The sequence below is a fragment of the Chanodichthys erythropterus genome, chromosome 11 (assembly GCF_024489055.1).
Source record: "Chanodichthys erythropterus isolate Z2021 chromosome 11, ASM2448905v1, whole genome shotgun sequence".
In the NCBI taxonomy this organism is placed as follows: domain Eukaryota; kingdom Metazoa; phylum Chordata; class Actinopteri; order Cypriniformes; family Xenocyprididae; genus Chanodichthys; species Chanodichthys erythropterus.
Window position 1 is genome coordinate 27439208 of NC_090231.1, and position 22877 is coordinate 27462084.

The 22877-nt window shown below is 36.1% G+C and overlaps 1 protein-coding gene across 4 annotated transcripts in view; it reads left to right on the top strand.

Annotated features, from left to right (window-relative positions):
- Positions 1–22877, top strand: part of ambra1a (autophagy/beclin-1 regulator 1a) — a 98168-nt gene that overhangs the window by 46553 nt on the left and 28738 nt on the right. For all 4 annotated transcript variants that reach the window (XR_010896519.1, XM_067402206.1, XM_067402207.1 and 1 more), the window contains 3 exons: positions 8754–8942; positions 10046–10200; positions 18116–18255. Coding sequence is in view for 3 of the 4 variants with exons in the window: in XM_067402206.1 (XP_067258307.1) it covers positions 8754–8942; positions 10046–10200; positions 18116–18255 (484 nt within the window). In the remaining variant the exon portion in view is untranslated. The remainder of the gene's footprint in view (positions 1–8753; positions 8943–10045; positions 10201–18115; positions 18256–22877) is intronic.

Here is a 22877-nt window from a genome sequence, read left to right on the forward strand (position 1 = left end):
TGAGCAGTCAACCTACTCTGTAGCCCTGGACACCTACCAGCCATGCTTAGCCATCTCTCCACTCTCCACTGAGAAGACAGCAGTTTTCCCAAGAGAAGCCTAGAGTGAGCCTTCAGCTGAGCAAGCTCATTATCTAACTTGAGCTTGATTTCTCCTTATTAACTACCCTTTCCTCAAAAGTCTTTCTGTCAAGCTCAGCCAAAGAGCAGAAGTATTAATGAGATGAAATTTTTCCATGCTCTCTGATGCATCTACTTCATTGTAATGTATGGCTTCAAGAAGCCGAAATTAACAAAGCATCTCAAATTCAGACCATGGAAGAGCTCTACATCAAAGTTAGCCATTATTTTAATAGAGAGGAAAGCATGACTGGCTGCACAGAAGCTCTGGCGATGATACAAAGCACCAATGTACATGTATATCTGCAGGTTTGATAAGAAGTACAGAAAATAAGTAAACTCCACTAATTGCCAGTATAATATAATACAACTCTCTGTCTAGGGGTAATATAGTAGCCAAGGTCCCTGCCTCTATAAGCTAACATATGTTCTAAAGCAGTGGTCGCCAACCCATCAATCGCGATCAACTAGTAGATCTTTCTCACTGTCCCAGTAGCTCCCATAAATAACAGAAATATGAGTACAAAATACATTACTTTTCTCAAGTGTTTGTACTGTATTTTTTGTATTTATTTTTCTGTTATTTTCGGAAAACCTGGGATAGTTATAAAGGTAACATTAAATAGCTGTTGCAAGCAGAGCAGCTCACTGTTCACGATGCTCGAAATATAAGAAGAAAAAAAAAATATTGAATTAGGGTTGAGGGGTTATATGAATGTATCTCTAAAGGGAACTTACTGTATTCAGAAAAAGTGTTGATGGCGATGGCATTTTATTTTCCTCTTACCTCCGAATAGAGTACCCCAGGGATGACGTGTTTTTGTAGGCCACCCCGGATGTTAGTGGCGCACAGGTTCCCTCAGCCGAAAGCCTATGCATTTTTTACATAGACTTGGAAAATCGCAGAAAATAAGCTCTTTTTCTATCAATTCTTCAATAGGTAGATCTTGTCTTTCCTAAAGGTTGAGGTCAGGGATCTTGGGCTTAAAAAGGTTGGTGACCTCTGTTCTGAAGTGTGGGGATGGTTTTTGTTTGTTTGTTTTGTTTCAGTTTAGGGGATGCCCAAAGAGAGAGCTCTCATTGGTGCCAGTTCACATTCAGTTGAATTCACATTTATTTGTAGAGCGCTTTTCACAATACATGTCGTTTCAAAGCAGCTTTACAGAAAATGCCTGTCACCGTTACATTTTAGAGTGATCTGTTAACAGAGGTGACTGTGCAAGTTATATAATTTCAGAAATGTACCTATACAAATCACAAAGGCTAACAATCTATTAAAGGCAGAAACAATGAGCTCATTTAAGTAATGAATATATGTTAACAAATGATTAAGATATATAGAACAATTTAGATTGGTGCATGTTGATCCAGAGTTGCGGCAGTTGACCGCTCTTCCTTCTTCTTGGTGCCGTCTGCCATTTGAGGTTTAAACCAACTCTGGTGTCAGTTGATATTGTGTACTGTATGATTGGTATAGTTTAGGTCAAAGGTGAAGATGCTGTTGTGGTAGTGGTGAAGGTGGTGAACAATGGCAAATATAATGATATTTAGATAAAACCACAACAGTCCATTATTGTGAATAATTCAGAACATCAAGACACATGGTTTAATTTCATGAGGTCAGGTCTAAGACTAATGCAGTGTGTATCTGTGTGTTTATGAATATTAATTAGGTAGACTGTCACAGATTTTCAGGTACCAACAGAGACAGTGGACAAATTCAGCTCATAAAGCTTCTGAGAGCTCTGGGAGCTCACATTGAGAAACCATTTACTTCATTCTTCCAAAGTCAATAATGGCAGGAATCTGCTGGGGATCATAAATCAGTGTAATTGTTACTCTCACTAAAGATAAGCCATCACAACTGATTTATCATTTTAATACAACTCAGCTCATTAATGCATTTTTAAGAATGGAATAGTCTCAGAATTTTTTTGGTGGCTTCAGCAGAAAGCAAACACTGACATTATGAAGCCTCCTCACTCTTTTCCTCCACAGCAGCTATTCTTCCATCCTCTAGTTTGTTACAGTTAAGATGAAATTATCAGCCCTGTGTACTTTTTGTTCTATTTAAAGACCAAAACAGAGGATCAAAGACACGTTTCCAAGCCCTATGTTGTTCCAGTTCTTGAAATCAAAGATGTTTCTGAGTTGCCTTAACTGAAATCTCTGGATCGCTAAGGGCTATGTGGAATTTTGCTGGGATAGCAGCACACACTAGTTTTATTTTAATTAGGAGAGCTATGAGTCAATTCAAATTAAATGCTTTGCTCTACTTCTTTTTCAACCCAAAGTCCTTTCTCATTAGAGCAAAGCAGGTGTAGAAAGTTGTCATTTTGTGAATATATATATATATATATACAGTATATATATGATTTTTGTTCCCCTTCTTGGGATGTCACTGTGAGGAAACTTTCACACCGTTATATAAACTTGTGACAACACCTGTATTACCGATAACACTGGGTTTAGGGTAGATTGGGGGGGGGGGGTGATTTCACGTTCCCTTTTCACGCGTACTCTGTGTATAGAGAGCAGCAATACTGACACATTTTACAAGATATCGTACGTGATACAATATATTACATTTTACCACACATTTTACAAGATATAACGTGTTGATCTATATAACAATAATTCGTTTTCTGTCTATAAATGGGATATTGTAAGTACTCAAGTGAACAAAATATATAACACTGGCCTAATGGTTTTTGGATATTTTACTGCAAAATTCTTATATATTGCACCATTTTTTTGTGTATTGTATTATTTTATTTAAACATTCAGAGTTATTTTTGTCATTACAAAAAGAGTTCTTAAACCTGTTTTACTATGACAACACTTTGTTTTTGCAAATTATTTCAATATCATGATAATACCGTATACCGTGATAAAAGCTTCAGCCATTAATCGCAACATGGAAATTTGATACCGTCACATACCTAGTCTGTGTAACACAGTTTAACACGACTACTGCAGCAAGCCTACCCCCTTCCTTCCCCCTCTATTTTAATTTCTTTTTATGCGTGTGCCGATTCGCTTTCATGCAGTGCTTGTAAATGCAAACTCATTGGGTTTTAGTGTAGCAAGAGGATTTTTGTGACACTTGGAAAGTAAAATCCCAAATGAAATTCAGACTGTCACTGCAGGGCTGATTGTAGAGTTAAGGTGTGTTTTATGTTTCTGTAAATTCTCAGAAGCTGAAGGGCTTTTTCAATGGTTGTAGAGCTCCGGTTTTGAGATAATAATAGATAATGTATACATACACCAGACTCATTGATGCAAAAATGCAACATGAATATCTATGAATATTCATTTTTCTGATAAATGATGGAGAGGATTTAATGTAAAATACCTCAACCTAGTATGCCCACGGCTGCAAAGGAAATGAAATGTGTGGCTTCTATATTATAGGAGGCCTGTATTGTGAAACGCTTGCAGTAGCTGCTTCATTAAATCATTGCCACAATAGCATGTCTACATTTAATGATATAAAGTGCACAACCTCTTTACTGTCACATCTTTAGTAGCCGATATTGGAAATCTAGTGGTGCCCTAGAGAAAAACAACTTTGCACTCCACAATACAGAAAAAATGGGGAATACAGACCGCTAAGTTGAGATGAACATGAAAATGCAGATTCACTCTCTGACAATAGATGGTACTTTTACAAAAGCAAAAATACCCTGGTTACTTTGAAAGTCAGTGCGCTACATAACTTTTCTGGTACCTACTTTTCACAGAGGAAAAAAAAATCATCAATATCAAATATTTACATGTTTTCAAAAGGCTGTTCAGATTTTTTATTCATTATGGTGTTTATGAAATAACACCAAATACAGGAGTACAGAGACAAAATAGCTGGTTCCAGGTTCTTCCTCTGCTATTTGCTGTTGCTTTGAAAAATACTCTGTGATTGCCACCAAGTTGTGGTTGTATGTGAATCCTCTTCATTCACGAATGTTTGTGTTGGTCTGAACAGAGGCAAAAGCTGTTTATTCAAATTAAAATGTTTATTGCACTGAATTTATTTGCAACTTCACTGTTCATTATATGTTATTCCAGAATGATTAATGCTGTTAATGTTTAAGGCTGTAAACCAAGACCACTTGTTTTGGGCATGCATGTTGGGTTAGTGATCTAGGCTAGTAACCAAAATGTTGTGGGTTCAAACAAAGTCCCTTTAAGACAAGTCATTTCACTCGGCGGCCATCTTTGAAACGCCTCTCGGGCATCCTGGGCATCATGCAGCTCCTATCTCTTTGAATGGGGAAACATCAGATTCTCCAAAACTGTTCGTCAACCTTTCGATTAAATGTCATATTTGAAATCACCAATGAAATCTAACAACAACCGACTCATAAATTTAGTTTCTAAACGCTCGAATCATGACAAAAAACTGAATTTTTTTCCAAGCAGGATCAAGCTAATGCGCAGACCTAAATGCGCGTTTCTTCGGAGGCGCACGTCTGACTGTTTCTATAGAAACCGGTGATTCTAACGGCCGCTGAAGTGACGCGATGACTTTACCAGTCGGCGATTGGCTCTTGGCTTTAGAAGGCGGGACTTATTCCGCCATATTGCGAGTTACACTTTCTCCCATTCAAAACAATACGAGTGACACGTCTTGTGTTATTCTATAGTCTTTGGTTCAAATCAATGATCCATGAACTATCACCAGACACCAGTTACTGCAGGAGGATTCCCTATGACAAATATACTGGAAGGCATCTTGAGTAATAGTCTCTGCTAAAAGACAAATGAATTGGTGTACCTTTGGAATGCATTGCTGGGCTTATAGTGTGGTGATCTCATATATTTCAAACATAAAATCACTATGTCTACTTTATTATTTCTTTGTCATTCTTCTGTATTTATCCTTTTCTAATATTCAGGTGCTGTGATATTAATAGACACTTGAACTGACATTAGGTGTCTGTGGTTTTGAGTCGTTTCTGAGACTCCTTTGTCATCTGAAGTGCTTTTGTGTGAATGGTTTCGGAAGAGGGATGGTTGTGTTTTTATGAATGTTTGTGTGCTCATTATTTGTCGACCTTGAAACTAGAATATATTCAGTTTGTTGTTGTTGTTGTTGTTTTTCTAGGGATGTGTTAATCCAATGCTTCTTTGAATTTTTTCCTTATCCCTGTCTCTAATTCTTGCTCATTTAATCTCTCAGTGACAAGAGACACATCTCTATTCTCAAACACATTCCCAAGCTCCTCTGCAGAAGTCATGCCCAGGAAATCCCTGTCACTACTATCTTGTGTCTGTTAACTGCTTGATGACTTTGTACTGTAGTTTCAGACAGAGTGGCAGATGACAGAGAATGTAATGGGAGTGAGTAATTCAGGACTGAACCAGTCTGGGTCCATAGGCTGTGTCGATGGAAGGGATCCAGTATAAATATGCCTGTAAAAGCATGATTTATTTCAGTTGTCCAGATGCTCTCTGTCCACAGCAGCTGGAGTCCTGAGCGCTCCGTTTATCATTCAGTGTCAGCCACAAACCCAATATAAACCCTAAAGTACATTCGTGCACCCTTGCGTCCACAAAAATAGATGATTAAAATGCACTTTAACTCATACAGGGATGGTCTGATCTTCCCTCAGAGTGTCACCGGAATAGCCGTCACTTTACCCCGGCAAATCCATTACTCACGTCCAGTAGGGTGCTCTGTCTGCTGAAGCCGTGAGCCACTTATCCATCTTCAGCAGTGTGGGCTGACTCTCACCATTACACAACCTGCCCTTCTGACCCTCTCCTGCTATAAGACAAGAGTTTTAATTTAATATTTCCTTCATCATAGTGAGAGGCAGGTGAGATTTATTTCATGTGCTCTAATCTTGAATGGAATTAAAATGATTTAGCTCTTGATTCAAGCATTTATATTGAAGCCTTTTAAGGGCAAGAGTGTATTTTTTAAGTGCCTCCCTGAGCCTACACTAATTTTATTTATTATTTATTTTCTATCAGGTACACACTTAAACATGGAATGCAGATACCACATTCGGAACTGCAGATTTTGTCATCACTTTTATTGCACTTTTTTTTTTTTTTTCTCTTCCATGAACAGATTTCCCTCTTCTTCTCTCCCTGCTTCTGTTGGCCTGCAGTGAATAAGTGGGCTTAAGTGATGGTGGGTGGGTGGATGGACATGTTTGTGGTTGAAAGTGTGTGTCAGGGAGTGAAATGCAGGCCCTGCCCGGCAGCAGCCTCATCACTGCTCTAAATTACTGCCCTGTTTAATTAACACACTCATGCTTAAATCTTCCCTCCTGTCCTCTCAGACTCTCTTGACCTTACTCAGTGAACACATGCACACAGATACACAGACACTGGGTGATTAAAACAAATCCATCTTTCTAAATGTGCATATTGACTCTGTCACCTGCCAAAACTCACCTGCTCTTGTTTATCTTGTGCCCTTACATGTTTTCCAGCGTCGTCCGCACGCACACTCACTTTCCAGCGAAATGACAAACACTTCAATCACAAGCTCACATTCTAAAACACAAATAGCCCTAATTACACCTCCCACACACACACGCACCTGATGCTTTATTCAGAGACCTCTGCGCAATGACACGCGTTGATGCATGAGGCCAGAGCAGCACGCAATTGTTCCGTTAATGCTTTGAATACCTTGCTTCATCTATATAGTTGTTTTGAATCAACTGTCTCAGTTCACTCTTATTTATGTTGTAATATCCCTGTGTTTACACTTTGTTTGTGTTCCGAATATTACTACCCTTCTGTGTATTAAGAGATGGCTTCATTGGGATGCAAATTGCCATGGAAACTGTAAAGGATTATATGTGTGAAACGGGAATCAAAATTAATTTTGGAGTTGACGTGGTTCCCAGAGCAGAAACATTTTTTTCTATGCCTCCTGCTTGGCAGAGTGGTAGTCCTTGATGTGTGTGCATTTTATGTGTGTGTGTGAGAGAGAGAGCTTTATGTGGTATGGTGAAACGAGAAGGGTACATACAGACGTCTCTCTCTCTCCTGCCACTCTGCTCTCTTATTCATTAGTGTGGGCTGAACAGATGCGGCTGTCTGTAAGTCGCTAAATCACTTTTATTGCGGCTCAACTTACGGCAATTCTGCAGTTTCTGCTAATTTAGCAAAAAGATTGTTACACAGAGTAGCGCTTGTGTGCAAATAGAGATTTGGATGTGAAATGGAAATCTGGCAGATGCAGAGGCTGACACTGCAATCAGTTTTTGGCTTTTTTTTTTTATGAGCATGCTGGTTTAACATCCTAAGTGGGGCTTAATTTTCAGTTTAAATACAGCAGAATAAAAAAAGTTAACTTTTCAAAATATGACATATTTAAAGTTTCAATGACTTATTATAACACTGTTTTAAGGCATTCCCTACGGTAATTTTTTCATTGAGTGTGAATTTTTTTATATTATTGTATCTGTCCAATGAGTAAAAGAAGCTGGTGTATTATAGCTTATAAGTTATATTCAAATGATAATAGGATTGCACATTATTTCTAGTTGGCCTACCTATTCTTAAACACAAATAGAATAGGGTGTCCATCTGGATATTGCTCTTTTGCAGGTCAGCAGACATGATATTGCGGGACAATGCGGAACACGTTTGAGAGTGATAATAGATTATGTAAATATTGATTTATGTTAGATGGAAATTCTAATTGCAGACTAATTGTTAGATGATAATATGCTTTAATTTGGTAATAAGCTTTCTAAAATATTGATTGTGATCGGCTTTGTATTACTGGCACTCAATTTTCTCAGGTTCAAGTGATATAACACAGGACCTGTTCTGTCTACTAAATATATTGAATTGAATATATATTTCCTTAGGCTATGCTACTTTATTAGACTGTACAAAGATTATATGTATTTTTACCGGCTTCATCTTGAACTTGTAGCCTGCTTTTGTGGATTTGGCAGCTTCTAGCAGAGCCTTTTCATCCAGTTTGTGTCTGTAAAAATTCCTGGCAGGTTTTAACCTTCATCAGTTTACTTTTGCTGTGGTCAACACTGGCTAGTTTCCTTTGCTTTGTCCATGCAGCCATCATCAGTGGAAACACCCTCTCCAAATCGAACATTATGCCTGTGTAAATAGATTTTTAAACCCCATTAATCACAGTTTGCTATTTTTTTATTACCGTTTTTATTGTGGTGGTATAATTTCAGGGGGAAAAAATTGAAATGCTGGACACTGCTTATGACTTGAAGGGTGTGGGACAAGGCTGATTTTGCGACTATGAAATGTGGGACGGGTGTCCCCCTAAAATAGAATGAAATAATGTTTACATGTAGATATTTTTTTATGCTGCATTTAGTTTTTTTCTCCATTCTCCAACGTTATTAAAATTATATTTTCCATTTAACTTTTATAAAAAGTTAAAGATTGTTTGCTTTCTATAGTTGTACCCATTTTAAAATTAAAGCAGTTTTCCCCTTCCACTTTCATCTGAAGCATGTAGAGATCTAGACCTTTTGTATTCAGTCTTTTAGATTTTTAAATATCTAATATTGGACAATATATGGTGTCATCAAAATCGAAATAATTCTTGGTTATCGTTACCAGACACAGTTTCCATATCGTTGCACACCTAATTTGAACTCTTGTGTCTGATTATTTATTTTTCAGCTTCTGTTAACGTGTTGGTGCCCAACTGTAAGATCTACAATGACGCGAGCTGTGATATCTCATCGGACGGGCAGCTGCTGGCTGTATTCATTCCCAGCAGTCAGAGGGGTTTCCCTGATGAGGGTATTTTGGCTGTGTACTCCCTCGCCCCACAAAACCTGGGAGAGATGCTCTACTCCAAGAGATTTGGTGAGTGACCCTGAGACATAAACTGCTTGACCTCATAAGGGCTGTTAGTTTGCAAAAACGTGACTCGCCTCCCTGTGCTGATGAGGGTTTAATACACTGATTGAGCCATCAGAGCTAAAATTATTTTAAACTTGTTCTTAATTAAATCAAATGCAAAGGGACATGGCAATTCACATTGTTCTCTCTCTCTTTCCCTCTAATTGGCTGAACAGACAGCAGTGATGGAGCTCTTTTAGAGGCTGCTTTAATTAGATAGTCCCCATTTAAATGCCAAATGAAGGCAGGGCTGGGACCAGGCTGCTAATGGAAACCAGTGATGAGGAAGTATGAGTCCTGTTTGTTTTAGATTAAAGTAATTTGAAATGCTGTTCTCTCTCTCTGTGGGTTGGTCATCACCATCGTATGTACAGGCCTCAAGGAACTATCATTCACCCTATCCAGTAACAGTGGATTAATGAGAGCAATCAACCAGGAATCCTCAATACTAAACCACTTGTTTTTCATTTGCTGATCACATTGCCAGCACTCTGGCTCTCTAGCTCATGCACACGCCAAGCAAGACTGATTTCTAAAATTTAAATGGCTACAAAATTCAATTAGGTTTTAAGATGAAAAATTTTATCAGCTATAATTACAGTCTGAGCAGGTCTAGGTGTGAACTTTTCTAATTTCATGCTTTAACAGATTGGTCTGAATGCTCTGGTTGTAACATTTACAGCAATCAATAATGTGCATAATTGATGTTTTAGTATTAATAGTGTTAAATACATTTCCTGGATTTTCATAATTTCAGTTTAGTTTTTACTTCAGGCTTTCTGCTATGATTTGATCTTTTTAAAATGTACTTGGTAATAATTATAGTTTAAATACTGCTCAGCCAGGTCACTCAGTGTTTTATTGGTTTATTATATTGTTGCTTTAACAACATTTTTTAAGACCATATACAGTCCTGCATCCCAGTCTTGTTGAATTTATTACTTATTACTGTGCTAATTTTGCAATGGTTTGGCTTAGGCTCTAGTTATAAGTCAATGTTTCTGTATTAGCTTGTTTCTGTTTGCCATGTTACAGCTGTGAATAACTGCACTGTGTGTTTTTCACAGGTCCAAATGCCATCTCTGTCAGTTTGTCTCCAATGGGTCGTTACGTGATGGTGGGTCTGGCGTCTCGTCGCATCCTGCTGCATCAGATCACCGATCACATGGTGGCACAGGTCTTCAGACTGCAGCAGCCCCACGGAGGAGAGACATCCATGAGGGTACGTCACTGCTGAACTCACGTCTTCTTTAGAGACTGCCACTGTTCTCGATACTTAACAAAATAAAAAAGGAAAGAAAAGCACTATTTGTTTTTTAGAAATCTAAACCTCAATATCTCCTTAAGAATTATATGCCTCTGGAAATCTGTACACACATCTCAAAATTATTTTTGGTTACACTTTATTTTAAGGTGTCTTTGTTGTAATTATATATTTAATAGTATAAGTACTGAGTAAGTTTGGTTTAGGGTTAGTTAATATTGTTACTGCATGTACCATATATAACAATGACACTGTAATAGAAAGTGTTACCTTATTTTATTTTATTTAAAAAAAAAAAAATATTGCCTTCCTATGTAGGTTGTGCACTTTTCTCTCAGTCAGTTTGGTGTAATAAAATTATAAAAAATCCTTTGCCTTGTAAGAGCAGGACTTCCATCTAAATATTTATAACAAAAAGTCATTTTTTTTTGTTGTTTTTTTGTTGTTGTTGTTTTGTTTTTTTTTTAATTAAATTAAAAATTTGACATTTAAATGTTTACCAAAGCACTTTCAAAAGGTGGAGAGTCCAGACGGGCCACAAAACTCATTTACTTTTCTTTTTTTTTATTTCATTTTTAGTCAGTTTAGTCATACTTTTCATGACGTTTGATAATTGTAAAGTATTGTAAAGTGGTGGTCTGCCTTATGTAGATCAGCTCTCTGTGCTCTCTACAACAGAGGGGGGAGTCTGGGGTTTAGAAAAGCCTTTGAGTAGGAACCTGACCTAGATACGCTCTCTTAGAAATAGAGAGAGACAGAGAAGTGGGAAAACTGTGTATTTGTGTGGAGCGAAGGGCATAAATGGAAGTATCTACATGGTTGACTTTTGTTTTTGTAAGCTGTGCTCATGGCAGGATTCTGAATGTGGATTAATTTGACAGCAATGGAGCAGGAGAGCTTCATTTTTATCCTTGTTCAGTCTCTAAACATACAACACCAAATCTCTCTCCGCACTGCGCTTGCAGTGAGCGCTTGTTCACGTTTTCATTGGTATTTTACCAGCACTCCCGACTTTAGTCTCTATGTGTTTCATGCTGAGCCTAATTTGTATGATAAATATACAGCTTCCTCTTAGTTAGGCTGGCCACCATGGTGGAGTTCTTACAATGTCTTTGTGTTTATCAGAAACTGTGATGGCCTTAAAGGAAGTTAGTACCATTGTTATTGCTGCTAGAGCTGTTTTTAAAATATGATCCATACATGAATTCAGTCTCTCTTAAAGACCCCCTGTGGTGAAAATCAAGTTTTTAATGTTGTTTATATATCTATGTGGTGTTTTAATATGCTTTAAGACAATCCATGTGCAAATTCATACATCAACAGCATTGCTGTGAAAAAAGACAGTGAAAACACGGTTTGAAATCACCAGTGTTTATGTCTCAAACTACCTTGAAAAAAAATCACGTTAACGTGTGGGTGGGCTTTGGCATATCATTACTATGCTGCAAAGCGGGGGAGTCTCAAGAGAAGCTGGGTTACCCCGGAATATTGTCCTGTTGATATGAAAAATTGGGTACATTTAGCAATATAGCAGGTGAATTATGTATATGATGTATATTACGTTGTTATGATGAACTACTTGCTGATTTTTAGAAAGCACAAGGCAGCTGTCTGACTTTGAGATGGCTAACAGGAACATGGTTTGTGTAACATTAGCAACACATTATTAGCTGTCTGATAACGTAGTCAAGCTAAAGGCTAATCATATTAATTACCGTTATGTCTCTAACGTTGTAGAGAACGATACATAAAACACATTACCATTCTGATACATCAACTTGTAGATGAACCTCAGTTTAATTCACTCTTCCTTTTCTTCTTCTGAATCAGTTTCTGGTTCAAGCATATATGACTGCATTAAACCAGTATTTCCACTTGCCATTGTGCAGCCTTTATTACAGTAAAGTTGACCAAGTGGATATCTCTGAGCTTGTGTGATTGAGTGGAGGCAGGACTAATTTGCATATTCATGGATCCACATATACTAAATGAATCAAGGTTGTAGAGTTACATTTAAGCTATTTTAAGGCAGGAATATTTTTTTAATTTTACAGGAAAAACGTTTAAATATGCGGTTTTATTGATCAAAGATGAGATTTAAGCGATAAAATTATTGACTACAGGTGAACTTCAAGCTGAGAACACACTACACGATTGTAGTACATGGCCGATTATGAATGTAATTTGGTCCTTACGAATGATCATGCCCAAACGCATCGGTCTGTGCCAGTTGCGCTCAGTCGGTGTTTAAAGTCACGTAGTGTCTAAAGATTCTTGTCTTAGAATTTAAGAACCAGCTTTTGCCAGTCGTCCTCACAAAGATCTTTTTAAATGTTTAATATTTGTGACTGATGCTGGTGACTGTGCTGTGGAGATGCATTCCCTGTCAAACATCATTTATCCTTATTTTTGTAATTTTGTCAAACACATCATGTTTTTTATGTTTCTTTTATATTATTTTTTAAATTAACATTGTTAACATCAAGTAAATTGTTCTTAGGCTATTTATTTTGCTCTGCAGACGAAAAAAAGTAAAAAATCTGTAAAAAAAATTTAGAATAAGCTGTGATTTCTCTCATTTTAAAAATAATATTAAAGCGGAACTCCGTAAGATTTGCAAAGCTCCCCCTACAGTTTCCTTCAGTAAATCACACTGTCGTAAATACTCCAAGGGCAGCTCTGGACAACAACGCTCACCAGCGCAGTAGTTTTGCAAATACAGTACAAGAAAGAGGAGGTGGGCAATTTGCAAATACAGTACACTCGATGGAGGTGGTTAATTTTCGAAATTGTCTTATAAAGTCACAATATATACATTGTTTTTGAATTACCGTAAAGCGTGAATGTGAACATGAGACGAGATTGTGTCAGGTCGATGCAGCTCAACTTGCAAGTGCTGTATTCTGGCGTAGACGTGCCAGAGGGGGTTAGTGCTCGCCTCAAACACACCACTACAAGTCAATTAACCATCGTAAGGACTTTTTATGAAGGTAAAAAAAGTTACTTAGTTTTGCTTTAAGTATTCTTTTATTTTGATCTGGAGTCTAAAAAAAAAAAAGACTAGCTTATTTGGGCTATATAACTGCACTTGTTTCTGAATAATTTAATTTAAAAAGTCTAACAAATAAAAAGAAAAACCACAAACATTTGACATTTGAAAATAAAATTATTTTGTATACACTTTAATTATATCTAATATATTTGAGGAAATATGATGAGGAAATACAGTGCCTTGAATATATCTGCAGTCATACTTTTAGAGTTTCCAATGTTTGCATTCCCATTAAATAGTATATTGGGTGCATTGTACATTTACAGTAGGCTGATGAAATGAAAATTGGAAGGGGAATGAGTTTTTGCCCAGAACGAACCAATTCGCTTTTAATTCATGATTTGAGAATGACAGTCTACTATATTATTGTTTGATTATTGGTTTAAAAAACAGCACTAGAATTTATTTAATTAACGAAATTAATCAGGAAAGAACACGAAAAAGAAATGTGAAAGAGAAATATAGGACTTTATGCTGCAGTAGTATCAACATGCATTTATCATTCTTACAGTCAAACATCATAAGAATAAATGTCGACCTTCACCAGGAACCTAAAATTTGGGTTCAATTAAATTTTCTTCAACAGTTCCTCACGTAATTAATTTCAAACATAAGCTCGATAATAAGAACACAGTGGTAATTTTTTAGCAACACCCTACATAACAGGACATTGTTTAACGTTTTATAAATAAAAAAAACACCAGTGTTTTTGGCAGGATTTTTAAAGTTTGTTTTCTCTCTGCACAAATTGCACTGCAAATAAGTAGTGGCAGCTGTCTGTTGACATCCATGTTTGTTTCGGTACAAGATCTCACACAGTTGAGTTCAGCAGAATGTCCCTTCATGACTCGTCAAACATTAAGCGTGTTGTGTATTGGACTGACTCAGTCGTTATGTTTGTGTTCTTCTCTGACTGTCAAAGACTAGAATCTGCTCCAGTCCATGGAAACAGTCTTTAAGTGTGTTGAGTTCAGTCTTAGAATGTTTCAGCTAGTCGTTAAGTTTGATTCCCAGCATTAATGACACTCTCAGACACTCTTTCTCAGCTCTAATAGTTATTGTATATCACTACCAGGTGATTTAATGATGTGGACAATGCAGTAGTGTTGTTTTACATGAGATAATGAGGAGCTCCACAGATCTGCCTCCTGTCAATCTTTCACACATCTGTTTTTTCCAGAACTGTTTTCATTGATTTTTCTCTCTGCATTGTATGTGAGTCTGATATGAGACTGATGGACTCCTTAAACTTTATTGTAGAAGCTGCAGGAACCAAAATTTGAACTGTCAGATTAAGTTAGAGATCAGATTCAGTGTGTGCTGTTTTGGTTGTGAAAACCTGGCAACCCTGGTTTCTATAGACTGTTACCTGCAAGGGCGTAGATTTGGTTTCAACATTGGGGGGGTTGAACGTTGGTATGCTGTCTGTTTTTTTTTTATTTATTTTTTTTATAATAATCTGTTTTGTGTGTAACGTTTATTGGATAATTTATTTTCTATCTATCTATCTATCTATCTATCTATCTATCTATCTATCTATCTATCTATCTATCTATCTATCTATCTATCTATCATAACTTTATGAAATTTATGTATAATCATTCATCAAATTCTAACATAACTGTAATTCTAAAAAGAAAGAAATTATGTTAAATATTAACACAGCCAGTAGGTGGCAGCGATTCGTTTTTTTTTTGAGTCAGTCACTTAAATCGTTCATTCAGCCAATTCGTTCAAAAGTCAGATTAATTTAGGAAGAAAACAAACACCGATGTGAATACTTTTGTCATTGATAAATACAGACACTATTAAAACATGAACTAACAAAACAGACGGCTGTTTTGGTAACTGGTTGCAGTTACACTGTTAGCTATGGCTGAATTGCAATGGACTAGCTAGCTAAAATATATGTGGAGTGTACCTAGCTATTACAATATTCTCATACCTCCTTCTCAGTACATGCTTTATTCTTTTTAACGTCTCTCTTTGACCAGCAGTTTAATATAGTCGGCTGGGAAGCGGTTCTCTTCATTTTTTGAGCTACCCGTACTCTCTCATTCAAACAGTAGAGCGCCATTCGCGTTGTTTTGGTGAAAGTGCGACACGCATTGGTTGGACGTTACCAATCGGTTCAATGGAGGGGGAGGTATTTTTTTCTCTAATTTATTATGACGAACTCATATTTCAATAGAAACGAAATTATTGCTTCAAAATAAATTAATTCTACATATTTTTCATCTGATCTATGGTGATTTTTATGTTGAAATATTGGGGGGGTTGTAACTGAAGCATTTGAATATTGGGGGGGTTACCTCCCCCCCATCCCCCCCACAAACTACGCCCCTGGTTACCTGGAGCAAAATGTACAACAGACTAATTTTTAAGAAATTCTCAATAGATTTTTGTATTTATTGACTGTCTATCTGACATGAAAATGCATTATTGTAATTGCGACATAACTAATTTCTGCAATAATAACAAACTCTAATTTCTATTGGCTGGCTATTATGTGAATGTAAAACTCCCCGCACCGGAAAGCAACAACAGGCTTCTGATATGAATCTCAGGAAAAATGTGGACAGGTGCACAATGCAAATTAACCACTACATACATTTGCCATAACAACGTCCCCGCAGGGTGCCTGATTTCAGCTGTAGCTATAGCAACAGCACATTTGGTACATTTCACTATCTGCTTTTATGGTTGTTTGTTTATAGAGACGTTTCTCACACACAATATGTTAATTTATTAGTTTCCATCATTTTATATTCTATAATTTGATTATATTCTGTTTTCCCCTCATGTCTTTGTTTAATAGAGGAGATCTCTGTTTGTTTGTTTGTTTGTTTGTTTGTTTGTTTTTTTTAAAGTGATATTTTCTCATATGGTAGTTAATGAATGAATTTAATACATCAGCATTGTTAATGTGTTTGCTTATTACCAGGATTAATTATACACCGGAGTGCAGAGAGAAAGAAAATTAACAAAGGTTAGCCCAAGGCTCTATTTCCAGATTTAATTTCTACATATTAATTTTTTAATGTAATAGTCAATTTCATTCTCAAGTGGTAGCAAAGTACTCGTAATGCCACTTACCTGCCAATGTTCTCTAGTAGTGCTGATGTGTGGTTTCTTATTAGGACATCGTTAGATGGGAAACTTGCAGTTAATTTCTGTGTAATATTTAAGAACTGAAAAACTGGACATTATCATTCAAAATATATATTTTTTAAATACTTTTAATTCAGCAAGGATGCATTTAATAGATCAAGAGTGACAGTACAGACTTGTTATAAAGTTACAAAAGATAGTTTCAAATAAATTAAGTTTATAAATTAATTAATACTAATTAAAGTTTATAAATTTTAAGTTTTTAAATTAATAAAATAAGTTAATAAGAAAAAAGTTTCACGTTTCCACAATTGTTTTCAAAATTGCTATTAATAAGAAATATTTCTTGAGCACCATCAGCATATTTGAAAGATTACTGAAGGATCATGTGACTCTGGAGACTGGAGCAATGACTGCTGAAAATTCAGCTTTCAATCACAGTAATAAATTACAAAATATAAATACTGTATATTAATATTCAAAACAGTTATTTTAAATTGTAATAATATTACTGTTTAAACTCTATTTTGAATTAAATTAATGCAGCCTTTGTGTGTCGCGTTTTAATGGTCCATCTGGAAAAAAGATGTCGTGAGGCCAAGCCCCCTCATGGAAGAAGAAAGCTGTCGTGTTTACAACTGTGACAATGAGCGCTTATCAGGATCAACTAAATGCTGGATTTTCAAAAGTATGTGAAGTTTGCGGCATAGACTCTTTAAAATACGTCTAAAAGTTTTACACAGCGGTCTGTTACTGTAGGGACATCCATGTTACATTTTCATGCCCCTAAACATAAGTCGGAACAAAACAAACTGTGATTGGTTGCCTTACATGTCAGTCAGACAGCCTCTGGGCGGTCCTTAGTCAATGAAAGCTACTATGTAGTCTAGACCTTCTGCCATCAGTCTGAAGGTCTGGCTACCCAAACCTTTGAATGGTAAACCTTTTTCAAACCTCTGACCCCAAACCTTTGAATGGTAGACTTGAATAATTATCCATTGTTCAAAAAATGAATCTATCAGGAGCTGCATTTCATTTTAGGAACTGAATCAGACTCATAGTAATAACTAGAGCTCCATACATCAACACTACACATATAAACACACTCAGAAGAGTTGTATATGTTTAAGGCATCATCACCGCTGAGCCCCACAATGTCCATGCAATCCACTGGGTCCAGATGCACAAACGCGCAGCGTTCAGGTGGCGTCGCATAGATACACACACATATTCATCAATCATATATACTCTCTTCTCATAAAGACACTGTTTGAACTGCCAGCCTTTGTGGCTTTTATCCTTGTCCTGAATTTCATCTATCTAGAGTAAAGTGAGAGAGAAAGAGTTTGTCTGTTGATCACTCATCTGCAGATGAATGAGACCGCTTTCTCTCTCCCTGGCAGACATGAGCTTGTCCTATTTTTGTCCTTTTTTTCTAGAGCCAGTGGAGTGTAAGTAGTATGCCAAGGCTGACAGACAGGGACGGGGGAATGGATTGGAAAGACAGAGAAAGAGTACTTTGGAGAAAGAGATTTGACTTTTCAGTTTAGCCTCTCCTCAGTTGTGCTAGCAGTGCTTGTCAAATCTGTCACAGATTGCAGTCTACAGCGGAGAGCATGATGGAAGGTGCTGGCGCCTGATAGAATGAGTGAAACTACTAAGAGGGCTGTGGGAGAGTTTAAAAGAGGTGTGTTCTTGTATGTTTTTCAGAGGGTGTTTGATGTGGTGTATCCAATGGCCCCAGACCAGCGGAGACATGTCAGTATAAATTCTGCACGTTGGCTGCCAGAACCAGGGCTTGGGCTCGCTTATGGAACCAACAAAGGAGATCTGGTCATCTGCAGACCTGTGTGAGTCTCCTATCCATCCCTTCATAGCTCACTCAGTCCTATTTGTGGGTCAGAAATCACTTTTTCTTTTCTTTTTTGTTGCATTAAAGAATATAACACAATCAGCACTTTACTCATCTGTGTGTGGGACATCAACAAATGAAAAAAATGATCCATAATGTTGACCATGATAAAAACAGGTTGCGATGGTTTATACAGTGTGCATATAAAAACGTTTGGTTATTCTGAAATGTTGAACTCCGTCTGTCTTTCCTCTGCTTTGCCCATCTGTTTCTCTGTTTTATGTTTATGTAAATGAATATCATACATCTCAAATACCTTCCTGGTTTTGTCAGTTCTTCAGCAGTTTAAAAAGAAGTTTTCCTGCAAGCGTTTGGTGTTTGTTAACGAAACAGACACTAATTAATTCACTTCAAGGATCATTTTCCTCCACTGTATTTGGTTGTATAATTTGCTGCTTGGCTGTGGATTTTGCTTTTCTGCAAGTTTGTCATAATTATCATCAAGGTTACCATAGATACATGAAGCCCACGTTGGCCCACAAACATTGTCTCTCCATTGTAAACACACTCTCACTTCATTAATGCATACAGTTAATTAGAGAAAGCAAAAAAAAGCACCATACACAAACTCAGAGCCTTATTAGTAGTTTATGTCCTCAGTCATGGTGTCCAGTGTTCAGAGATAATATTGTGTGACTTGGACACCAAAAAGGCCCAATTGCTTTAGTCGTGACAGGAAATTATCTCTCTTAATTTACGCAGTACTTTATTCTTACTAACTTACTATCACATATTGCAATTATTGATTAATCGTCTAATTGCGGTTATTTGATCTAATTGCAAATTTCTTGAACTTCAATAACTGTGTAGTTTACATTTAAATTACATTTTTCCTTTTAAATAAAGGACATGTAAAGAATTGTCATTAAATGTGCACCAAGTCTCATTTTCCTGTGTGCAGGGAGCAGCATTTTTTAATGTACCCAAAAATGAAAATTCTCTCCTTACCTTTATGCCATTCCAGATGTCTATGGCTTTCATTTGTTTAGCACAAACTGAGATTTTTAAAGAAATAATACATTTCTATGAGTCCATGTGAGTAATGCACGTGGATGGGTCCCTCAAAACCACACAAAAACTTCAAAAACCACACAAAACGAACAAAGTCTTAATAATTCAGTCTGATCATTAAATAATTTATTCATTTATTCAATTAATTCAAAACGGCTGATTTATTCAGGAATTAAGCTACTGTTTTTATGAATGGCTCAGTGAATCATTTATTCACCGATTCCTTCAAAAACGGATTTATTCAGAAACAAAACAAAACACAGCTGTATGTTGCTCAGAGAAACGCAACAGTTCTGCTTTGTTCAGAACTATTTTCATTGCGAAATAGAGTGATAAACATTAACATTGACAATGTTGTGTCTATTGTGATTTAATATTAACTTTATGTTTATTGAACTGTAAAAAAACATTTGCTGTTGTTCTGATATTAGGAACAGCACTCTTACTCGTGTGATATTGCTGAACTATCATAAAATATGGTTCCATCATTAATGAATAACTACACAGAAACAAATTAGTAACACAATATTAACATTCTAGTAACTACACTGTAAAAACATTTTGGAGGTTATATGTTTATTGTGTCATTGAAAATTTTCATTTGGTTCAACAACTAACATTCAGTTCACATAATTTAATTGAAACTACTGAACATTTTCAATGCAGCAAGTCAACATAAAATTGAGATTTGACCTCCAAAATCTTTACAGTGTACTATTAATTAACAAGAAACTGATTAACTAATTAGTAAGTAATAGCGCTTAATTGAATGAGGTAGTTCACTATTAGCTAATCAGTACTACTTTTTTTTTCATACCTCCAAGAGGACTACAAAGAACTACCATATAAAGGTTCATAATTAATGAAAGTAATGCACAATGTATAATTAATTCTAAAGTAAAGTTGATGGTAATCTATAGTAATGACTTAAGTGTTTCCAAAACCTTCAGAAGGAATTGCTAATTATACATTAATTATACATTATGCATTACTCACATTAATTATTAACCTGTATATAGTAGTTTTTTACAAGTATGAAAATAAATAGTATTTACTGATTATAGTGAACCACCCGTTTTCATCTGAGTGCTATTACTTACTAATTTCTTGTCAAATCAGTTTCTTGTTAGTTAAAAATAGTTACTAGAATGTTAATATTGTGTTACTCATTTGTTCCTGTGTAGTTATTCATTAATGACAGAACAATAGCACTTTATTTTACAGTCCTGTTTCCTATGTACATGTTGTGTACTTATTATTGTACTTATTATAGTAATAGCAATAACTGGGTAATAACTTGGTACTAACCCCGAACCTACCCCTAAACCTAACTTTAACCCATGTAGTTACCTTATATTACCCAGTACTTTCTAATATAGTTAAGTACACTGTAAGTACACGTAAGTGCGCATACTGTAAAATAGTGTTGTCAAAAGTACCAACTTCGGTACCAAGTCTCGGACTGGTCCGCGATAGATGCCTGCTTTCAAACACTTCCGTGAGTATCTGTGTAAACGCTCAGTGAAGAACGTCATTGACTATTTACAAAGTTTTTGAAGCATTGATCATTGAAGCCAATCACAGACATATCCGTTGAGTGAGTGAAAACAAAGGGAAATCAGATGTGTGTACAAATCCACTCAACAGCGCTCAAAGCATCATATTTTTAAAATTTGCTGTATCTACTTTGTACCGAAGTTAGTACTTTTGACAACTCTAGTGTAAAATAAATTGCAACCATAAAGTGTTACTTTTTCCCTCATATCTTGAATTTTCCAACTCTGACTGGAGAGCAATATGTATATTAAAACTAGAGGTGTCAAGTGATTTAAATTTTTTAATCTAATTAATTACACAATGCGATTAATTAATCTAATTGAGAAATTACCCCTAAAAGATCATTTGAAGTCATTGTATCAACTAGACATTTAGAAAAAATCATCTGATTGTTGAATTTGAATTCTCAACAGAGAATTTATTACCCACAAACTTTTAGGCTTCAACTGCCATAAGTAGGGTGACCATATGCGCCATTCTCCCAGGACGCGTCCTGTCCAGGATTTCTAAGTTGCATAAAATGTCCCAGTTTTGGTTTTGTTTTCATATTTGCGGAAGGTAACGACTAAAAAATAATTTGACCAATAGCATGCATTATACATAATCAACCGATCGTGGCTTGCAAGAAGGCTGGATCTACAGAGAACGGTCAAAGCAAATACGACAACATTTTAATGCATTGCATGAAAAATGTCAATAAGAACAGTGGCTTGCACAGACCTCCATGTAGAAATCGCGTTCCTAAATTACGTTCCGGGGGCACATTGATATGACAACTTTCACGATTAAAGAGGCAAGGGCTCAAGCCATTTTAGGCAATTTAGAAATCCTGGACAGGACGCGTCCTGGGAGAATGGCGCATATGGTCACCCTAGCCATAAGGGTGTGTAAATGATGACAGCATTTGTCAATTACCTGTAATTTTTTTTTTTTTTTTTTTGTATTAAATGAAATGATACTCTAAATAAGAAACTAAAACTGCCATTAGGTAGTGGTAAATGTCTAAATGAGTAAGTCATTGAGTTCATTCATTCGATTAGTTCAAACAGCTGATATATTCAGGAATTAAGTAAATGGCTCTCTTTATGAATGGTCCATTGAATCATTAGTTCACCCAATTGATTCCTTCAAAATGCTGATTCATTCAGAAAAGAAACACCGCTGTGTTGCTCTGAGACATACAACAGTTCTGCTCTGGCTTTATAGGTAATATTTTCATTAATAATATTGAGAAAAAGCAGAAAATATTGTGTCTAAAATATAACAATATATTAACTCAACTCATGTTTAAAATCACTATCATATTTGCACTTGTGCAAAAACAGCACTTGTGTGATATTGCATTAATTACTCGTATCATGATATAAGTAAATATGAGACTACAACTCATACATGAGCATTTTTGCCCTGATATCTTGAATTTTAAAGGCATTCTAACTGCATTCTATAGGCTCTATCACTCAATGAGTTGTTGCTCTGCCTCATGTTCGTCACCAATTAACTTTATGAAATGTAGGACGCACTATATAGGTCTAGGGCGGGTGCGTTAAATGCGTTAATTTTTGTGTGTTATTTTTCCCATAACTAATTAATTAAGTGAATGTGTTAATTGGACAGCCCTAATTAAAAACATATAATTTTAAAATGTTAAAATCACATTATAAGGATCAATATGATCGATAAGAATCAAGTGCAAATAGCACTATGCTGATAAATAGGATTGCATTTGTCATTGCAAAGATGGTTCTAGAAACTAATCATTTGTTGTGTTCCTAAATTAATTGATTTGAGTACTATTTTGAAAAGTACTGTGTTCTGATGCAATGTTTGTGTGAATGGAAGTAAATGAGTAAACAAGATTTATTAAGTTCGCTACTCCTGTCTCGTGTTCTTCATTGTTTTATAACTCCTGACAGATACCACAAATTCGCAATGAGGATTAGGCCTTTTTAACTATAGTTGGTCACGAAGATGGCTGTTGCTAACATGCCT